At 41.9% G+C, this 18,848-nt stretch overlaps 2 protein-coding genes across 3 annotated transcripts; one reads left to right on the top strand and one right to left on the bottom strand.

The window, feature by feature from the left end:
• Positions 1-637: 637 nt before the first annotated feature.
• Positions 638-10,395, bottom strand: LOC118302851 (very-long-chain (3R)-3-hydroxyacyl-CoA dehydratase). Of its 2 annotated transcripts, none has more exons than XM_035629339.2 (12): positions 10,217-10,395; positions 9,257-9,534; positions 7,199-7,244; positions 6,979-7,052; positions 6,161-6,325; positions 5,358-5,409; positions 5,149-5,259; positions 3,629-3,756; positions 2,983-3,095; positions 2,770-2,876; positions 2,535-2,666; positions 638-1,824 (listed from the first exon to the last, which is right to left on the bottom strand). In XM_035629339.2, exons 2-12 carry the CDS (start codon positions 9,335-9,337, stop codon positions 1,748-1,750), a joined length of 1,086 nt encoding a protein of 361 aa, XP_035485232.1. In that variant the 5' UTR covers positions 9,338-9,534; positions 10,217-10,395; the 3' UTR covers positions 638-1,747. The 2 variants fall into 2 exon arrangements, with proteins under 2 accessions (XP_035485232.1, XP_035485233.1); XM_035629340.2 differs by having other exon boundaries at positions 9,257-9,519; positions 10,217-10,394.
• Positions 10,396-10,459: 64 nt separating this feature from the next.
• Positions 10,460-18,644, top strand: slc22a18 (solute carrier family 22 member 18). The gene is made up of 10 exons (XM_035629328.2): positions 10,460-10,742; positions 11,642-11,739; positions 11,876-12,021; positions 13,168-13,300; positions 13,586-13,692; positions 14,496-14,606; positions 15,327-15,427; positions 15,526-15,627; positions 16,262-16,382; positions 17,118-18,644. Exons 1-10 carry the CDS (start codon positions 10,611-10,613, stop codon positions 17,303-17,305), a joined length of 1,239 nt encoding a protein of 412 aa, XP_035485221.2. The 5' UTR covers positions 10,460-10,610; the 3' UTR covers positions 17,306-18,644.
• Positions 18,645-18,848: the final 204 nt, after the last annotated feature.

An 18,848-nucleotide genomic window follows, 5' to 3' on the forward strand; every position in this document is an offset into this window, starting at 1 on the left:
TATATAAAAAAGAATAAAAATACAGAAGAGTTGGCCAATAAAAGTAATTGATGAATGGATTTTTTTTTCTAGTCTTATCAACCAAAGTGCTTCACAGGGTCAATTCGGGGAAGCAGGGAATGAACCACCTATCTTCCGAAAAATAGTAATACCCCTCTCTACCAATGACGCGTTAGCCTGAGTTCCATGTGCAACAAAGGGTCAGTGTGTGGGACGTAGTGACATCTAGTGGTGAGGGTGCAGACTGCAACCGAGCGATCATCCTTTCTTTTCCAAGTGAGTAAAAGAACCTACTGTGGCCTTGAGGCAACGTAAAGATGAAAACCAACGCCCTGATCTGGTTTGTCCTCTCTGGGCTACTGTAGAAACATGGTGGACTCTGTGGAAGAGGACCAGCTCCTGTAGATTTAAAGGCTCATTCTGAGGTAAAGAAAACACAATGGTTCTTAGTTTCAGGCGATTAAACACTGATGAAAATTTCATTATGAATATTATAACATCTCTGTCGATCCATTGCCCTAAATTCTACACACTGGACCTTTTAAGGGAAGAAAAAAAAAACATGCTGTAATATTTAAAAAAAATCTGATAGGAAGAAGAATCCAAGATTTAAAAAAACTAGAAAAAACAAACCAGGTCCAAAATAAGAACTCTGATGTTCATTTAATTAATCAGGTGTTTTGAAAATGTAATAAAAGATCACGTGAGTGTGTTCGAGTCGACCTGTTCGTCCGCTACACGTCTTCCCCGACACACAAACCAAAACAAAAAAAATCAACTCAGGCATTAATTAGTTCACACAAATAAATATTAACAAATACAGGGAAGGCTCAGTGGAGAACACATTGGAAATTACACAGGGAAAAAAAAGAGGGAAAATATTAATGAGTCATAACCTTACGTCTTTGTACATGAACAACAGTATGTTTCTTTCATTTCCTGGTACGTACCGAGACGAACTATGTACGTAAAATTCACTCTTCTTAATTTTAAGTTCTATAGATTTCGTTGTATTTGTGTTTTAATTTTATATTTTGTTTACTTAAGGGTTTGACAACAACATCTTTCTTTTAAAACATCTATAATGACCGATATGGGGATCGGACTTTTTTTTTTTACCCCTTTATATTAGCATTGGCATCGGCTCCCAAAAATTGCAGAAAATTCTAAAATCCCCAGACACTGGCACATCCTTGAACGCATCACACCAGACAGCCTATGAGAACATGTTGCAATAACATGTGACAAAAATATCCAAGGTGATATTGACAGAGTTGTAATTTTAATAACTTAAAGACCATAAATCACTATTACATTTTTTCAAAAGCAGTTTTGAGAGAAGTAGTGATATTATTCGGGACATGATTTCCTAACTAATGTTAAAGGTAGAAATGAAGCGACAATAACAAACCTGTTGGAGAAATTTGATTTTAAACTTTGTGAGTTGTGGTCTCTTGTGGCCTCCAACAAGAAAATGAACAAAGATATGACTATTTTAGATATACAACTAGATAAACAACTAAAACTCAGGATCAACCGCATGTTCGACAGCGAGTCGTGTCGTTACAGTTCACCCAGTGGAGGACGGAGGTGACCGGTGCTGCACCATCAGGTCAGTGTGATTATAACTGTAAGTGTAGGAAGATGAGAAAGGGCAATAACAAGGGAACAAAAAAACAAAACAGCTGCTGAATCTTTGAGTGGACGGCAGTTGAGGGCGTGTGTGCAGAGGAAACGTGCCGGTCACTCAGTGGATTTTCCTTTTCCTGGAGCGGAACCGTCTCCTCCTCTGCTTGTACAGGTGACGGAAGTTGATGAAGAGTCCTGGAGAGGAGAGGGAAACCTCGGTCAGACAGCTGCTGCGTTAACAGAAAGATTATTAACCCAGAATAATATAAATTCAATGGAATCTTTGTTGCCCCAAATGCATTCAAATTCTACAATTTGTTGCTCTTTGATTTAACAAACTAAAACCTAATTAGTTGAGCTGAATAGATAAGTGGATCAACAGAAAAACAGCTGATAAACAATTTATTATTTCATATCATTTTGTAGTCTCTCAAAAAAGGTTTTTCTTTAAAAACGATCACCAAATATTATTTGATAACAACCGTTTTCCTAAAGATGGACGACATGACAGCGCTTTAAAGTGAAGCCAAAATATCTGCATCGCCCCCTAGTGGTTGGCTGCCGTATAGGCCATAAACCCCGCCTCCTTCATGTCAGCGAATGGGACATGGACCAAACTGAGAAAATCAAAGTTAAATGTTTTTTTCTTCCAAAGATTGTGTCTGTCATTTTAGTTAGTTGTTATCACACCGATTTATGTTCACGTGATTATTTTTCCTTTAAGTTTTGCTCTACTAGTTACTAGAACTAGTTATTCCATGCTATAGAAATGGCGGCGCCCGTATCTGGGATATTTTTGGCTTCATTTTTTGTACAAAGGAAGTGGAGACGCGTCGTCCATCTTTGTTTACAGTCTTTATGGACATGGGGGAATTTATCAGAGATGGATGTGTGGTGTGCCTCACCCAGAAACATGAAGACCAGGTAGAGCTGCAGAGTGTAGGAGAAGCTCAGCGAGTGGCCCAGCACCTTGGGGAGCGGGAAGCTGAACAGACGGGTCTCATCGAAGATGGGCAGCGACTGGATCACGGCCACCGCTGGTAACGAAGGACACACCGTCAGGAACAACCAACAATGGCTGCCGCAAATTTAGATTCATGCCACCAATTTATCAGCAGACATAACCAAGGAGTCACCGACCTTCAGCCACAACCCCCAGCGGGTACAGAGGGATCCAGAGGCTGTACCTCAGCCACGTCAACAGCTTCCAGTCTGTGCCGATGCAGGCCAGCATGTAGAAGGGATACCTGCAGCGAGAGATGCAAGGTGCGGTGTTACATCGGGGCGATTACAAGTAAAAGGAGTGCACCAGAGGGAAGAGGAGAAAGGGGAAAATGCGACGTGGGCCCGAACCTGAAGATCTCGATAGTGCTCCACAGGTAGAAGACGAAGAAGACGACGGGTTTGTTCTGCATCTCCTCCAGGGCGCCGAAGATGACGAACAGGATGACATTCCTCCCGGCCACCTGCGACGCCACATGGAAGAAAAATTTAAAAAGGTAGATCTCAGACTAACGCTGTGAAACTAGAATTCCACGCAACTCAAATTATTTTCATTATTGATTAATCTGTCGATTATTTTCTCCATTAGTTGTTTGGTTCATAAAATAGGGGAAAAATGTTGATCATGTTTCCCCAAGCCCCAAGACAATGTTTTGTTTTGTCCACACACCAAAGGTATTCAGTTTACTGTCACAGAGAAGCACAGAAACTAGAAAAAATTCACATTTAAGAAGCTGAGATCATAGAATTTTGACTCTTTTTTCATAAAAGGTACTAGAACCAATTAATGGATTATTAAAATAGTTGGCGATTCATTTAGTAGTTGATTAATAATCGATTGACTGTTGAAGCTCGAGCTGGCATCATGTTCAAGTATGTGTGAAAAGCCCACTGGTCGCTGCATTCATTGCATTCAACAATTGCAAATTGTTTATATGTTCTCCCCCCCTCCATATTTCTACTACTTTCAGTAAAATTATTTTTCCTCCGTCGTTACCTGAATCATAGCGGGAAAAAATGGCGTCTTAACCAGACCCAGCAGGGGGTTAATGACCTCGAGCACGGCCATCATCTGACAGAAGTACATCATGTCGGCCGTGGTGTGGAACGTGTCGTAGAATGAGTCTGCGGAGGAAAAGAGAGAGGGAGAGAGAGAAACAAACAAGACGCAATGAAACAACATCTGTTTCGTTATCCTCATCATTTGCAAAACAAATCCCTTCGGCGGCGGCGGCGGCATCGTGCTGCTGATTCTATTCAAATGAGCTCATCAGCGAACGGCTGCTCCACAAACTAAACAAAAACCGACCTCCGTCTCTGTTTTCTGGACCTCCGGTTTGTTTCATGTTTGTGTCTTTTCTGCTTTTCATCCAGTGATTTAATTCTTTTGTCCATAAAATTCAATAGATATTACAGATTACAACTATTTTAGTTTTAATCCCTGTTTTTTATTTTCATTTAGTTCTTCATTTAGTTCTCCTCTGCAGTTCTGCTTCTACTCAACTGCTTTAACATTTGAGCGTTTTAGTTTTCACCTTGACAAAAGGTAACTAACGATTATTGTCATCATCGATTAATCTGTCGATTATTTTTTCTGGATTAAGTGATTAGTTGTTTTGTCAATATATTGTCATTAAATTGTAGATCATGTTTTGTCCACACATCAAAATATTCAGTTTACTGTCATAGAGGAGCAAAGAAACCAGAAAATTTCACATTTAAGAAGCTGAAAACATAGAATTTTACCTTTGATTCTTCATAACTACTTGAACCGATTTATCGATTATCAAAATAGTTGCTGATTCATTTAGTAGTTGATTACTAATCGATTAACTGTTGCAGCTCCATTATGTGGAGTATTGAGTACAGCACAAGAACAATGTAACTAACAAGCAGGAGATTAAAAATTAACGGCAGGCGTCATGAGTCTGCAGGCAGATTTTTATTTATGGCACATTGAAATGAACTGTGTTCCATATTAGTGGCTCCTTGCAAGGTAGAAAATCCATCCTTGTATAAATGTACATGTGTTTGTTACGTTCACAACATTTGTAGAAAAGACTTAAACACAAGATCCTTTAAAAAACTTCAATCTTTCATTGTTTTAGACGTCTGATAAAACACCTCATCAGATTAATTATTTGAAAAGTCCGGAAGAGTCCAGAATCGTCTAGATGGCGAGTTGCTCGTCACTGAAAAACGTGAATCACGTGACCACTCGTGTGAACGGGAAACGCATGTGGCGTGGGAAAACAGGAAGCAGATTATCTGCTCTGCTCTGCGGTTGGTTGCTTAGTTGCAGAAAATACTACAAACAAAGTAAGAAGAGAGATTTCTTATCTTGGAGGGCTGGAACTGTTGGTACGTTCAAGAACAAATTCTTATCAGTAGGATTAATATGCTCATGTGAAATTTAAGCGACAGTACAATAGTTTGGTTGTACAAGACTCACACATTTGTTTTCATTTCGAAGCTTCACTTCATAAACTGACTGGGGTTTTTTCTTCTTTTACAAACCTTGACCGAGGATGAAGAGTCGAACCGTCATGTTGACAAAGATCCAGGAGAATCCCAGGAACTGCACCAGGTTGTACATGAACAAGTAGCCTTTCTTCACACCGAGGTAGGCTGAGGAGAAGAGACAGAGGAAATCAACTGACTGATAAACTATAGGAGTCCAAGTAGTTGTGTGACGTTGTGCAGGTGAAGATCTCAGTGCGACTCACGGTCTTTACGAACTCTCGACTCCACACTGATCCGGTTTATCTTCTCCTCCTCCTGAAAGAAATCCCACCATCAGATCCGGAAAAAACCTTCATTAAGTTCAGACGTCTTCAGTTGCTTTAAAAGATGAGTGACTGAAGGAATTATGATCTGTGACATTCCTCAACAGACCTCAAACACTGACCTCATTTCGTTCGAGTCAGAAAAAAAAGTACGAAGGAAAAACAAGATTCTAAATTCATTCATGTGTTTGAAAAAGCAACTTTAAAAAAACATCAACACTTATTTATTGACTGTTAAATAGAAAAATAAAGAAAAAGTTAGAAAAGCTTACCAAGAAACTTTATTGATGACAAAACAGAAAAGAAAATTAAAATTAAGAAAATTGCAAATGCAGAGTGGAGCAAAACACCTTAAAGAAACCATTAAATGTTGTTCATAAGACCAAACTGATTGGGTTTTTTTTTGTTTTCCCATCATAGCTGCCATGTTTTTAAAACCTGTGACAGTCCGGTGGTTGGCGGCTTAGTGGAGTCGTGCGAGGGAGGAGCCCGTGTTACCATCCCAGAGATAAAGGGACGTTGTCAGGCATCTGGTGTGACATTACACCCGTCCTACGTGGAGGTTTGCCAGAAACACGATGCAAAGTTTTATTAGCTTGCTTTGCCTGAGGCTAAAAAAAACAAAAAACAACAGACTTGTGTCAGCTTTGCAATAGCAGTCCCAAAAAAAAAAACTTTTCTGGAAGACAACATTCGACTCTCTCTTCATCAAACCCCTTTAAGTTTTTTATCCTATTCTCTACCTTCGCCTGAAGCTCCATCTCGGCGTCGGACTCGTCCAGCCAGCGGTCGAAGTCGGGAGCCAGGAACAGAGGCTTCTTCTCCTGCAGCGTCAGCCGGTCCCACCAGCGCTCCTCCTGCTTCCTGATCTTGATGTCCACCTGACGCTGGGTGGACCTGTGGTTGACCTGGATTCAGCCATGACACACACACACACACACACACACACACACACACACACACACACACACACACACACACACACACACACACACACACACACACACACACACACACACACACACACACACACACACACACACACACACACACACACACACACACACACACACACACACACACACACACACACACACAGTTAGGAAATGACTCAAGTGAAACACACGCATTAGGCGAGATGAGAGATTAACACGCAGCTACTCACAACTTCCACTTTGGATAAAACAGCAGATTTTTCAACTGAGCAGCGAGAAAATATACCTGATATTGTGAAAAAAAACGTTACAGGATATTATTTTGTTTTAAATATTTATTTCCACTCATTCTAAAGTAAAGGTCGGGGGTTGTGGGCCGACCACACTCAGTCTGCACCTCAGCAGCGTCTCATATCTACAGGTTTGATTTGAGGGGGGCGTTCACGTGCAATTTCCAAGTCTGCGACTCGTATTTACCTTAATAGCACATGAAGGCATCATAACACCACTACAATTTGTTTTTGGAAGATAATAAAATGAGACATGATACTGTACAACTACAACCAAGTCAAACAGACACTGTGGGATTATAAACAGCACATTCCATCAAGATAACAGATCAATACCTCCGGTCTGACAGGTTCCAGGAACTCAAGACTGAACTCGTACTCATTATCTCCCTTCGCTCCGTGGCCCTGTGCTGTGAAACAAGATCAAGATCACACTTTTATATTACGATAATATCAGACTGTCATTTTCATGTTTTCTGTCTTAACAGAACTCAAAACTACTGGAATAAAACTTGTTTTTTGTCCACCTATTACTTTCCCAAACTTAAATACCAACCTCTGAACTGAAGTGTGTTGTTTTCCTGCAGGCTGATGTCAAGGTCCTGAAATATAAATCATTCTTATTTAAACACAGTAGTTTTTGATCAAACATTACCTGCACTGAAGTAGAATTGTGCATTTGTTAGGAACTATTTCCAGCAGTGGATTAATTATGTTTTTGATGTTTTACTTTGACAAGTCAGAGGCCGGATTATTGTTAAGAATTACACAAAGAGGAGATTCCTTTATTTATTTATTCCTCCCTCATTGATATAAAACAGGCCCCGACAGGTGAAACACGACATGTGTTTTGTTCCTGTCAGCCTCTTTCAGTTGTTTTCAATCTCCCAAGAGGCTAAAAACAAGATCCAGAAGCGCCATTAAACGTCTTGCATCTTTTATGAGTCCAACAGATGCAAGACGAGCGTGTGGACGGCTGAACCTGCAGAAGCAAGAGAGGAGAGGAAGCTGCGTTTCATCGTGTTACTGACACTAACGCTGAAGACGGCAAAAATAAATTAAAGAAGGAAGGAAGTGACGGGCTCAGCGTTGAGGTGAAGACAAAAAACCAAGATAATTAACCACATACAAGATGTCATCAAGTCTTTATTTTACTAACTTATTATATTTGACTTTATCAGTAGTTATGATGCACAAGCCGCAGTGACGGTAATTTAATCCTGAGGGTTGGTCCGCTCCAAAGAAGTTGAACAATAAAATAAAAACAACGCTCTGATACACAAAATAGATTTTTCACTGATGTTTGACTCTTTTTTTTTGTGAAATATTGAATTAATTTATCAGTTTGGATTCAAACAAATGAAAATAAATGAAACTACCTATAGTGAAGAGGAGACTATGTCATCAATAACACATAGACATGGCGACAAACCGGATCAGTAACGGGTTTAATATCTAACAATACTCTTATACTTCATGAGCTGATCATAAGTTTACTTTTATTTGTTTAATGCACCGTTCCACCTGTGCGATGCTTTGGTCTTGTTGGCTCTACTTTCTGTGTTCTGGTCTGTACGGGACTGAATCTGCACAACACCTGAACAAATGATATGTTGTGTGAAAGCTCAAAGTCTACAGATTCTATTCATGCAAAGAATTTCCTTGCTCCACAAATCACAACTACAGCCGTTGACACAGAATTTAACTAACACTACAGACATTATATTCTCTTTTCCACCATGTCTGTGACTCTGTAAATTTGGTTTCTAACTAACAAGTCTTCTCCATCTGACTTGTTTTGTTAGAAACCTGGAAGAATAACCTGTGAAATGAGACCAAGGTCATGACTGTGATCAGAAAGGTTGACGAGGAGTCGCCCTTTTTATTTATGCGTCCATTATTCCATTGCTCTTAATTTGAAATCTACCTAGCAACTAAAACTGACAAGAGGATTAAATGGAAAAAAGCACAAGTGAAGTAAAAGAACATTTTGTTTTTAGTAACTGTCGAATAAAAGTCGAATAAAAAAAAGGAATTGTAGAGTAATTCAGAAATCATAAAGGTAAAATAATATATTTTTTTATACAAATATCGTCTTTTTATATCTTTGTACGCAGATATGTGACCTGAAACCGTATTATTGTTGGAATGCTGTCTGTGATTTGTATGTTTTTGTGAAAGCACTTCTTGTGAAGCTACTTCTGAAAGGTGCTATAAAAAAATAAATAAAAAATAATAATAATAATAATTATTATTAATAATAATAATTTAAGTAAATGTCTTCCTGTTTTCTTTAATGACAGACAATAAAGTTATCAGTGCATCTATAAGTTATGTTATTAAATCAGAAATATATATATTAATGTGCTGTTTTCTTCTTCTGGCTTCACAAAGAAGCATTTTAACTGAAGCTACATCCTCCCGCTAGATAACAATCAAGCTAACGGGTGTGGGAGACAGCGGAGGGAATGTTAGCTAACATTAGCCGAAGCGTTAAAACAGAAATAAAAAATATTCAATTCGTTATATACACATTAATTTGAACAGGGAACATGTTCACGAAGCAGCCGGACGGATGGGGGCAGGGGGGAGGAACCATCCTCCTCGGTCCTACCTTGGCGTCGCTCAGTTCCACCCGGAGGTAGATGTCTCCGTGACGCTGAGCCCAGTACACGTGAGGAGTCAGGATCTGCATCGTCGACACCGGGGGGGGGGGGCCGTCTTACTGGACACGGTGGAGATAAGTCCTCATCTGCTGCTCCGCCGGACTGACCACATCCCCGAGTCCGACCCCCTCACCGGATACGGGTTTATGGACCGAATGATGGAGCGCACTTCCGGGCCGACGTTGGCTACCGGACTTCAAAAATAAGAGTCCTAAAAAAAATGCAGCTTCAAAATAAAAGCATTTTTTTCAGTTCATTAAAAAAGTAATACGTATGGACGCCTGTTGCTGCCAAGCAAATAGATGAATAAAAGAACAAGAAAAAAATGTTCTTTTGGGAATTTGGGTAATTAATAAATATTAAATGATCAATGTATGCGTTTTCTGCACAGTCACATCATAATATATTTCTATAACATGAGAAGTTTGTGCGTCGTAATGGTGTGAAAGTATCTTGTTATAAGTTGAAAGACATTGTGTCATTAATATAAACTTTTCACACTAAAACATTCGATTATTTATTTATTGTTTCATTCATTCCTAAATTCTGCCACAAGAGGTCGTTATAGGACTGTCACGTGAAAGCTGACTTCCCCTTTACTCTGCGATAATTCCACCGTTTCATTAAAGGAGACTTTATGCTTTATGCAAAAAAAAGTGTGAAAACCTATATATGTCACCATAAATCCTCTTTTGGAAAATCATGATGATGATGATGATGATACATTTTTTTAAGCTGTTGTCTGATGTTATTAAAGCCACAAACAGTGAGCCGATCAACCGTTTTAAAATCTGCAGTTAATCGGTAATGACAATAATCGATAGCTGCAGCCCCATGCATGTCACTCATAAACAGTGGCATCCGAACATCTTCAAATTACGACGGGCACCGGGAGCACGCGAACGCACCACTGTAGGAAACTTGCACGTTCACGCACGGTGGGATTTTCCTCCTTCTCCCCTTTTTCTTTTTTAAAGTCGGCTCGGCTCGTGGTCACGGTGTTTCCAACCGGATGTGTTGGACTCGATCACGGGACACGAGCGATGCTCGGACCGAACTCTTGACTTTCTCCCACAGCGGATTAGATGATAACGCGAAGCATCCGCCTCGGCCACGCCCCCCGCCCCGCCCCCTCGGCCCGTCGCTTCAAAGTCCGTCGTGTTTGCCGGCTCACTATGTGAAAGTTTGCCTGCGGGGGGCGGGGCCGGGGGGGGGGGGGGGGTAGTCAAAGGTTTGTCGTCCCGTTTGACTCACTCTCCGTCCACTTTACCGGCTCCAGGTGAGTGCGTTTCCTTCGACACGATGGGAGAGAAAGGTGAAGTTTCCGCCGTCGGAGCCTCCCGAGCAGCGGAGAGCAGGAAGATCATCAACGTCGTTTACCTCATCACCGCTTTGGACATAACATGGATATTCTTACAGCTTTCTGTCACCCCTGTAAGTGTGTGTGTGTGTGTGTGTGTGTGTGTGTGTGTGCACGTGCTTACGGAAGCTCATGAAGGGAAAAAGCCGTAGATGTAATTTTGTAATTTGTGTCTGTTGTTGTTGTTGTTGTTGTTGTTGTTGTTGTTGTTGATGTTGATGATGTTGTTGCTGCTGCCGTCGGTGATGACGACAGATGGTGAGCAGTGGAAAGTGCTTCTACTTTACTCGAGCATTTTGTTTTTCTATTCCACTTTACATTCCTACACTCTCTGTAAGAAGCAGGGGCGTTGCAATGTGGGCAGCCGGTTTCCTGGGGCCCCTGAGCTGATAGGCAGCACCCCCCCCCCCCCCCCCCCCCCCCAAAAAAAAAACAACCAAACAAACAAAAAACAGCTGATTACATTAATCCACTATTTGTGAGAATCACCTTAAATTCAGTGATCGGCTACTAAAGTAGCACTGAACTCACTTTCTAGATCATACCAGCTGCTGTATTATAGAACCCCTGTATGTATGCGATTGTGTGCATTTGACCCTGCGTTCCATTGTACCTCCAAGCTTGGAATTTGGAAGTCGGGTTTATGGTTTCATTATAATCTCTGAGTTTATACTGCGTTCCATTGTACCTTCGGAACTGGGGATCTGCGAGCCCCCGAAGTCCAGTCGGTGAATTCCGACTCGGACGGGTCGTAAGTTCCGAGTTCGCAAAAGTAATACCGGAGCGATAAACCCGACTTTCGAGTTCCGATCTCTGAGTTCCGAGGTGAAACAGAACGTGGGGTCAGAATTACCGACCTCCAAGTCGGAAAAAGTGCAACTGGAACTTTCTGGGTTTCCGAGCTCCGACCCTCGAGGTATAATGGAGCGCAGCATTAATTTCTGTATTTTTTCATTATGTCCCTTCTGCACAGTACTTGGCAAAGAAACTCGGCTTCGACACTTTGTGGCTAGGTTATTTGCAAACCACGGTGGGCGTCATTCAGCTGTTGGGGGGTCCGGTGTTTGGAAGGTAAGTGCAAGAGGCAAATGTTGACAAGGAGTACACACAAAACGTACGTGCTCGTGTACGTCGCAGGTCCACGTTAGTGACCGTTGTGTCTTCGTGCGGAATGAAAACCTGTCGTGTTTTTGGTTTTCGTCGGCAGGTTTGCGGATCTGTTCGGGGCGCGGACGGCCTTGTCTCTGGCCTGCTCCTCGACCGTCGTGTTCTTCCTGCTGCTGGCCGTCGCGAACCATCCCGCCATGCTGTTCATCCACAAGATCCCCACAGTCTTCATGCACGTCCTGCCCGGTGAGCCGCCGGCCATCTACGCACCCCCCCTCGCTCGTCTCCACCTTTGTAAATCGCTAACTTAACGGCTACAGTATTTCTACCGTCGTGGCCGTAGGAAGCTCCTCGGGGGCCACGGGGCCAATGTTTGCAGAATACAGCTGTGAAAATGTTCTATGCCAAACTTTTGGCTATTTGAAAGATAAACTGACACTTAATGATCCCGAAGCAAAGATGACAGTTAATGATCCCGAAGCAAATATTTATGTAGCGCTCCGGGCGATTTTGCTTCATGTGCACATATCACGATGGGAGCGTGATGACACAGGCCCCCATGCTTGTGTCGGTGTGAGAGAGGAGAGGCAGAGCGAATTAAAGGATCTAGTTTTATGATCAAACAAAGATTTTTTTTGCATTTGGGGAATCCGTATTTGCCCACGTCGGAAAAGGCAACTTGACTGTTTTCCGCTGGAAGCACGAAAACAGTCAAGGGGAAAGTTGCCATTTTCCATTTAAACCACACAGACTTTCACGAATAAGTGAGTTAACTTTATTTACAGTGCACCATGCAAACAAGCACTTAAACAGGCAATGTTGTCGGAGCAACAGGTTTCTGTCAAATCAGGAACATTTCACAGTTTTAAAATGTCCTACCACGTTTCACTTACATATTTACCATTGACCAGATCATGTCTGATATCCCAAATCATGTTTTAAAAATAGTCAGCAATTATTATTGAAAACACAAAAATATATATATTTTTTACGCAATCTGCTATTTCTTTTTTAATCTTCATTGACATTTTTTGCAATTGCTTTAAAAATAGTGATCCTAGATGCCCTGTGGTCTCTGCTGTAGTTTGAACATGCACAAATCTGTAGGTTCCAGTAAACCAGCTGATTAATAATCAATATGTCTGCACTTGGAACAGTGAGCTTACAGAAATATGACTTGTACAGTATATGAAGCGGTAGTGGTGATTACACCCAACTCGCAGTAACCTTGACATGTACAGTACTGTACCACTGTGCTCTCCTCCACTGCCGTGACCTAAACTCTCTCATCCCAAAACATTTCCATCATAATTTGACCTCTTTAACTCACTTAAGAGTCACTTTCTCTTCATTTATGTATTGATTTTTCTTCCATCCCTCCACCGCCTGCAGCCTCTCAGATGGTTGTCACGGATCTCACCGAACCTGAGAAACGGGCCGACGCTTTGTCCAAACTCGGCCTGTGCTTTGGCGTCGGTATGATCGTGGGCTCCATGCTGGGCGGACACCTCAACACGCGCTACGGGTGAGTGTCACGGTGTGTGTGTGTGTGTGTGTGTGTGTGTGTGTGTGTGTGTGTGTGTGTGTGTGTGTGTGTGTGTGTGTGTGTGTGTGTGTGTGTGTGTGTGTGTGTGTGTGTGTGTGTGTGTGTGTGTGTGTGTGTGTCACTTCATCCCAGCTTGTCACCAAAAAAAAAAAAAACAACGCAATGAGAAGGCCGTAGAAATATTTGTATTATTTTAACATAACATGTCCAAAATCTTTCTCCGCCTACTGTAACTCTTGCTTTTCACTTTGTATTTTTTCGCAGGGAGACGTTTACCGCCTGTTTTGGTGCCGTGGGCAACGTGTTCAGTTTACTGTTGGTTTTAAAGTTCCTCCCGAGAACGACCAAAGATCCGAGAACCAACACGGAAAGTAAGACACACGTCGGTCGGCTGCAGAATCTAAGATGCTGATGTTCAGTTGTTCGTATCAGTGCGTTTAAATCTAAGAACACATTTAGTCAATATAGATATAATCTTCTCTCGTTTGATTTCAACTTTTTTTCCTCAAGGGACAATGTAGAATGTGTCGTTACCCCTTTAAATCAGGTGGATGTGTGACATCTGAACTGGAGCCACAACACGGACGTTAAGGGATATTTCGACTTTGCTTTCGAAATGCTGACTTTATTCTCGACATTTCGACTTATTGTCAAAATGTTAAATAAATTAATGAATAAAAATCTTCCCCCGCCTGGCCCTAAAACTCTTCCGTAGATGTCAGACTTAAAAAAATTGAAGCCGCATGAATTATCGGATCAGTGTATACCAGGCTACATCTTTAAGTCATCTTCAGTTCAGTCACGTTCATGTTTGTGATACTTCAAAACCTTGACGGTTATGTAAATACACCTGTCATCTGACAGATTATCAGATCTCAGCATGAAGACTGGAAACGGGAAGGAGACTGTGAGTCGGTCGGTGAAAAGAAATTGATAAAAAAATCAACCCACCAACAGATCTACTGCTCCGTTACTCACCAGATGTATCTCGTCTGTTTAATCTGGACAGAAACTGAACGTTGGTCTTTAACGGAGGAAACGGAAACATCATAATTAACATATTTCTCCTGCTGTGGTCGTTGTGACTGACGCTGTTGGGGGGATTATATAATCTGGCGGTTGTTGTTGTTGTTGTTTGTAACAGTTGCGTTGTTTCTCTTTGAATCTGCTGCAGGCGAGAACAAAAGCAAGTCGATATTCAACCTGCGAGAAATCACGAGACTGATGAAGTTCCCGGGTGTGACGCCGACTTTCCTTGTGAAGATCGTCGCAGGCCTCCCATCAGGTGACACTCACCTTATATTCACTCACTCATGTCCTCAACTTGGGCTGCACGGTGGCGCCTCACAGCAAGAAGGTTCTGGGTTCGAGTCCCGGTTGGAACCAACCAGGGCCTTTCTGTGTGCAGTTTGCATGTTCTCCCCGTGTGTGCGTGGGTTCTCTCCAGGTTCTCCGTCTTCCTCCCACAGTCCAGAGACATGCAGAATGGGGTCAGGTTCATTGGAGACTCTGAATTGACCGTAGGTGTGAATGTGAGAGTGAATGGTTGTTTGTCTCAGTATGTGGCCCTGTGATAGGCTGGCGACCTGTCCAGGGTGAACCCCGCCTCTCGCCTAATGTCTGCTGCGATTGGCTCCAGCCCCCCCGCGACCCCTAAATGGATCCATTATTTGAGGCCGTTTGAATCTGACCTGAAAATGTGAATGAGAAGAAAAATTGTTCTGCCTCCGTTCAAGCACTAAAATGCTGAATTTAAAAAAAGAAAAAATATTTTATTCACAGTACAATAAAAAAAAAAAGGTTACTGTGCAAAATGTCAGGGTGAAAAATTTTGGGGCAAAAAAAATAAATAAAATCTGCACCTTAAACAGAAGACCTGAGCAGCGCTGTCGGCTTTGCCTAAGTCCCATCAGTCCTCCTTGACCTCGTGACGTTTTCCACTGAGCTCAAGTGAAGAGTGGATAGGAAGGGCTTCGACCTCACCCGCGCTCTCTTCTTTCCGAAGGAATCTTCCAGGTCATGTTTTCGGTCATTGCGATGGAATTCTTCAAGCTGCAGCCTGAGCAGAACGGCTACATGATGGCCTACTTGGGCATCGTCCAAATGGTACGTGGGTCGAGGCTCAAACGCATATAAATCATATATGATGTATGATATCGTTCCAGTGTTTTCGTGTCTTGACGGTGTCTGGCTGTTGTGCTCAGGTCATTCAGGGAGGAGTGCTCGGCCCGCTGACGGTGAGATACTCGGAGAGCTCGCTGCTGATCATGTCCATCGGACTCACTTCTCTGGTGGGACTGGCTCAGGTACACACACACACACACACACAGACATTGAAATATTAAGAGCTATGGTTTTGGCCGTGTTGTAGGGTCACAACGTGATTGGTTGTACAGTAGATTCCTATTTTACGTTACCTCTGACGGTGGCAGATATTTAAATGTGTCTGAAAAGGGAAAAAGCACAGAGGAACCTGCGTTGACGTAATAAAGATAACACCAATATATTCTTCATTTTGATTGGTCATAAATAAAAGAGGTCGTTGCTTGATGTTCACGTTAGTCTGCAACGACAACGAAACATAACACAAACACACACACACACACACACACACACACACACAGTCAATCACACACACACACACACACACACATAGTCAATCACATTCCACGTCAACATTCATCATGAAACAAAAAACAAGTGGCAGGCGAGTGTTGTGATGAATAATAGACATATTGCAGAGATCAGTAAAATGGACGTAAGAACAAAAATGTGACATCAGCCATTTTGCTGAAAAGAAAAACAGCCGCGTGTTTCAGCTAAATGAAGAACACTTCCTCGACTCGTACACAATTATGGGTCTACACAACACCGGAACAACGTAACTGTTGTAGACACTTTTTACATTTTTTAAAAACATTTTTCTGTCTCTGTCCGCAGGCGTACACGCAGAGCGTGTTCTGGTTCTGCGTCATCGTCATCCCGATGATGTTTTCCCTCAGCGTGTTCAACGTCATCACGGACAGCATGCTCACCAAGAGCGTTCCGTCCTCGGACACAGGTGACGACGCACACAGCCGACAGCACTGACACAGGCTTTAGTTGTGATCGCGGCTAAAGGAGGGAGACATAAGACTGTAATGTTAAATCACTCTCAGGTGTGAAAGTAGCAGATTTAAAGGGGCAAGAAAGTGATTTTAATCCAATACACTTAAAATACAGTTAATATTTCGTCGCGCTCCGCTAGCTGTCTGGTGGTAAAGTTGCACACCGCAACCAACCGAGCGAACGACAGGGGACACTTGATGGCGGCGCACCGCTGATTCCATTTCCTGTTTGCGGCAGCGTCTGAAAATTCAACGCGAACGCGACGTATTCTGGCACCGTTTAGTTCAACAACCGTATTCAACACGACGTAGAAACATGGAGACTCACACGGAGGTCGGGTCCACCTCATGGGACTATATTTAACTCATTCACAGTTGATTATACGTATATGAACACGTAGTAATGGACAATATGTTAAATTTTTGTGAATAAGTTCTTCCAAAAATTACTCCATGTAGCTTTAAGAGACACGCTAGCGACAGACGCTACGACTCGGGGGTTTCAGCCTCAAAATCGCGTACTGCCCCTTTAAGTAAAAACGCACATGCAAGATAAAACCTCTAACGTTGAAGCTCGACTCGTACCAGAGAGTGAGAAATAACATGAATGAGGCCAAAACCAACCTTTTTATGAAATAGAATGTAAACATTGCATCACCTTGTTGAAGGCGCTCTCCTCTCACACGCAGGCACGATGCTGGGGCTCAGTGCGTCCGTTAAAAACCTGCTCCGCACCGTCGGCCCGACCGCCGGAGGCTACCTGTACATGAACTACGGCCAGTCCTCCATCGGCCTGATCCAGTTCCTCGTGAATATGGTCGTGTTTGTTTATCTGCTGCTGCGTCCGCTCAAGAGGACGGAAGCGCGGAAGGAATGAAAAGGACTCCAGCGGAAAAAAATCATGTCCGGACGCTTTCGGGGGTGTTCGTCGTTCACATGGGACCAAAACAATTCTAAAAAACGCCAGCAGGAAAAAATTGCGGCAACATTCCGCGTGACGTCTGGGTGGAGCGTGACGGAGGCAGGACGGGATGACAGTTCCGCTGCGGAAAACAGTGTTTCTCATTTTGCGTCATTAAGACGCTCACTTCCTGCAGTATTCTCAAATGTGGGCTCACTTGGACATGGTGCGACATTTCCTGGAAAGGAAGTGTTCCACAACATGTGTTCTCACATACAGCCCCTCAGGAAAAGTTCTGGACTTCACTTTGTGTCTGAAAGCAGCCCCTTAGCTTATATATATATATATATTATTATTAAATAATATTATTATTGAATATATATATATATATCTTGGCAGAGATGGGAATCAATATTTGACTCTAGGAAACCGTCGTTTCCACACTTCATTCTACAGCAGATACTCAAACAGTCGTTTACATGATGTCATTCATATTCCATCTGTTGTTCCAGTGTCTGGTTCGAGGCGCAAGACCGAACCACTAGGTGGCAGCAAATCATTTCACCTGACGATGGTTTTATCATTCCAGTGTTCATCATCCATCCGTTTTAAATCAGTTTGCTGTTTTTATTATACACCCTAAAAAAAAATTGAACTAACTGACCAATCAATCGTCGTCGTATCAGAAAATTTTGTGATGATGTTTATGTTCTTGGGTCGTTCATGTTTTAAAATGATTTTACGCTTTGTACATTAACGTATTCCTCAATTCCAAATCTAAAATCTTAAATCATTTTGGATTAACTTGGAACTTTTTTGTGTCTCTCGATGGTCTGAATACATTTTCAGAGGCTAAGTAGAGTCAAGATAAAAAGTCATGACATTAAATAGTATTAAAAAAAAAACAACAACAACATTAAAGTGATGAGAAATGTGTTCAGGTCTAAAAACTACAGGATCAACCTGGAACTTAGACAATTACATGTTTTTATTTAAATCATCTGTTTCCCCTAAAATGAAACACTGGATCAAAGCGGTTGCACATTTATTTTCTTCTTACAAAGTCAAAGATAGAAAAACATTCTCTGTCAGTCTGCAGCAACAACACACTCGGCACCACTGGTGGAAAGTAACTCAGTGTATTTATTCAAATACTCTACTTAAAGTACACTTTACCGATGTATTTACATTTCCATTGAGAAATTATGGAGTTTTTTTAAATTTATCCGACAACTTAAATCTGCTACGAGTTACTTTTCAGTAAAGATGAGATTCAGTATAACGACCTAATGAAAACAACACATCTCCCAAAAAGTGCCACATGTTTGTTTCTTTTTGTCAAAAATGATATATATGAAAAGTGTTTTCTTCATCAACATTAGGCATTTTGAAGTTGAGCATTCGGCCGTTACCCTTTTCTTCTTTTTTTGTTATTGAAATTCATTTATTTGTTTCAGATGTCTGAAGTTCACATTTAACCTTCAAAATTCTCAGACAAAGTCATATCGATAATTGTTCA

The sequence above is a fragment of the Scophthalmus maximus genome, chromosome 4 (assembly GCF_022379125.1).
Source record: "Scophthalmus maximus strain ysfricsl-2021 chromosome 4, ASM2237912v1, whole genome shotgun sequence".
NCBI lineage: Eukaryota > Metazoa > Chordata > Actinopteri > Pleuronectiformes > Scophthalmidae > Scophthalmus > Scophthalmus maximus.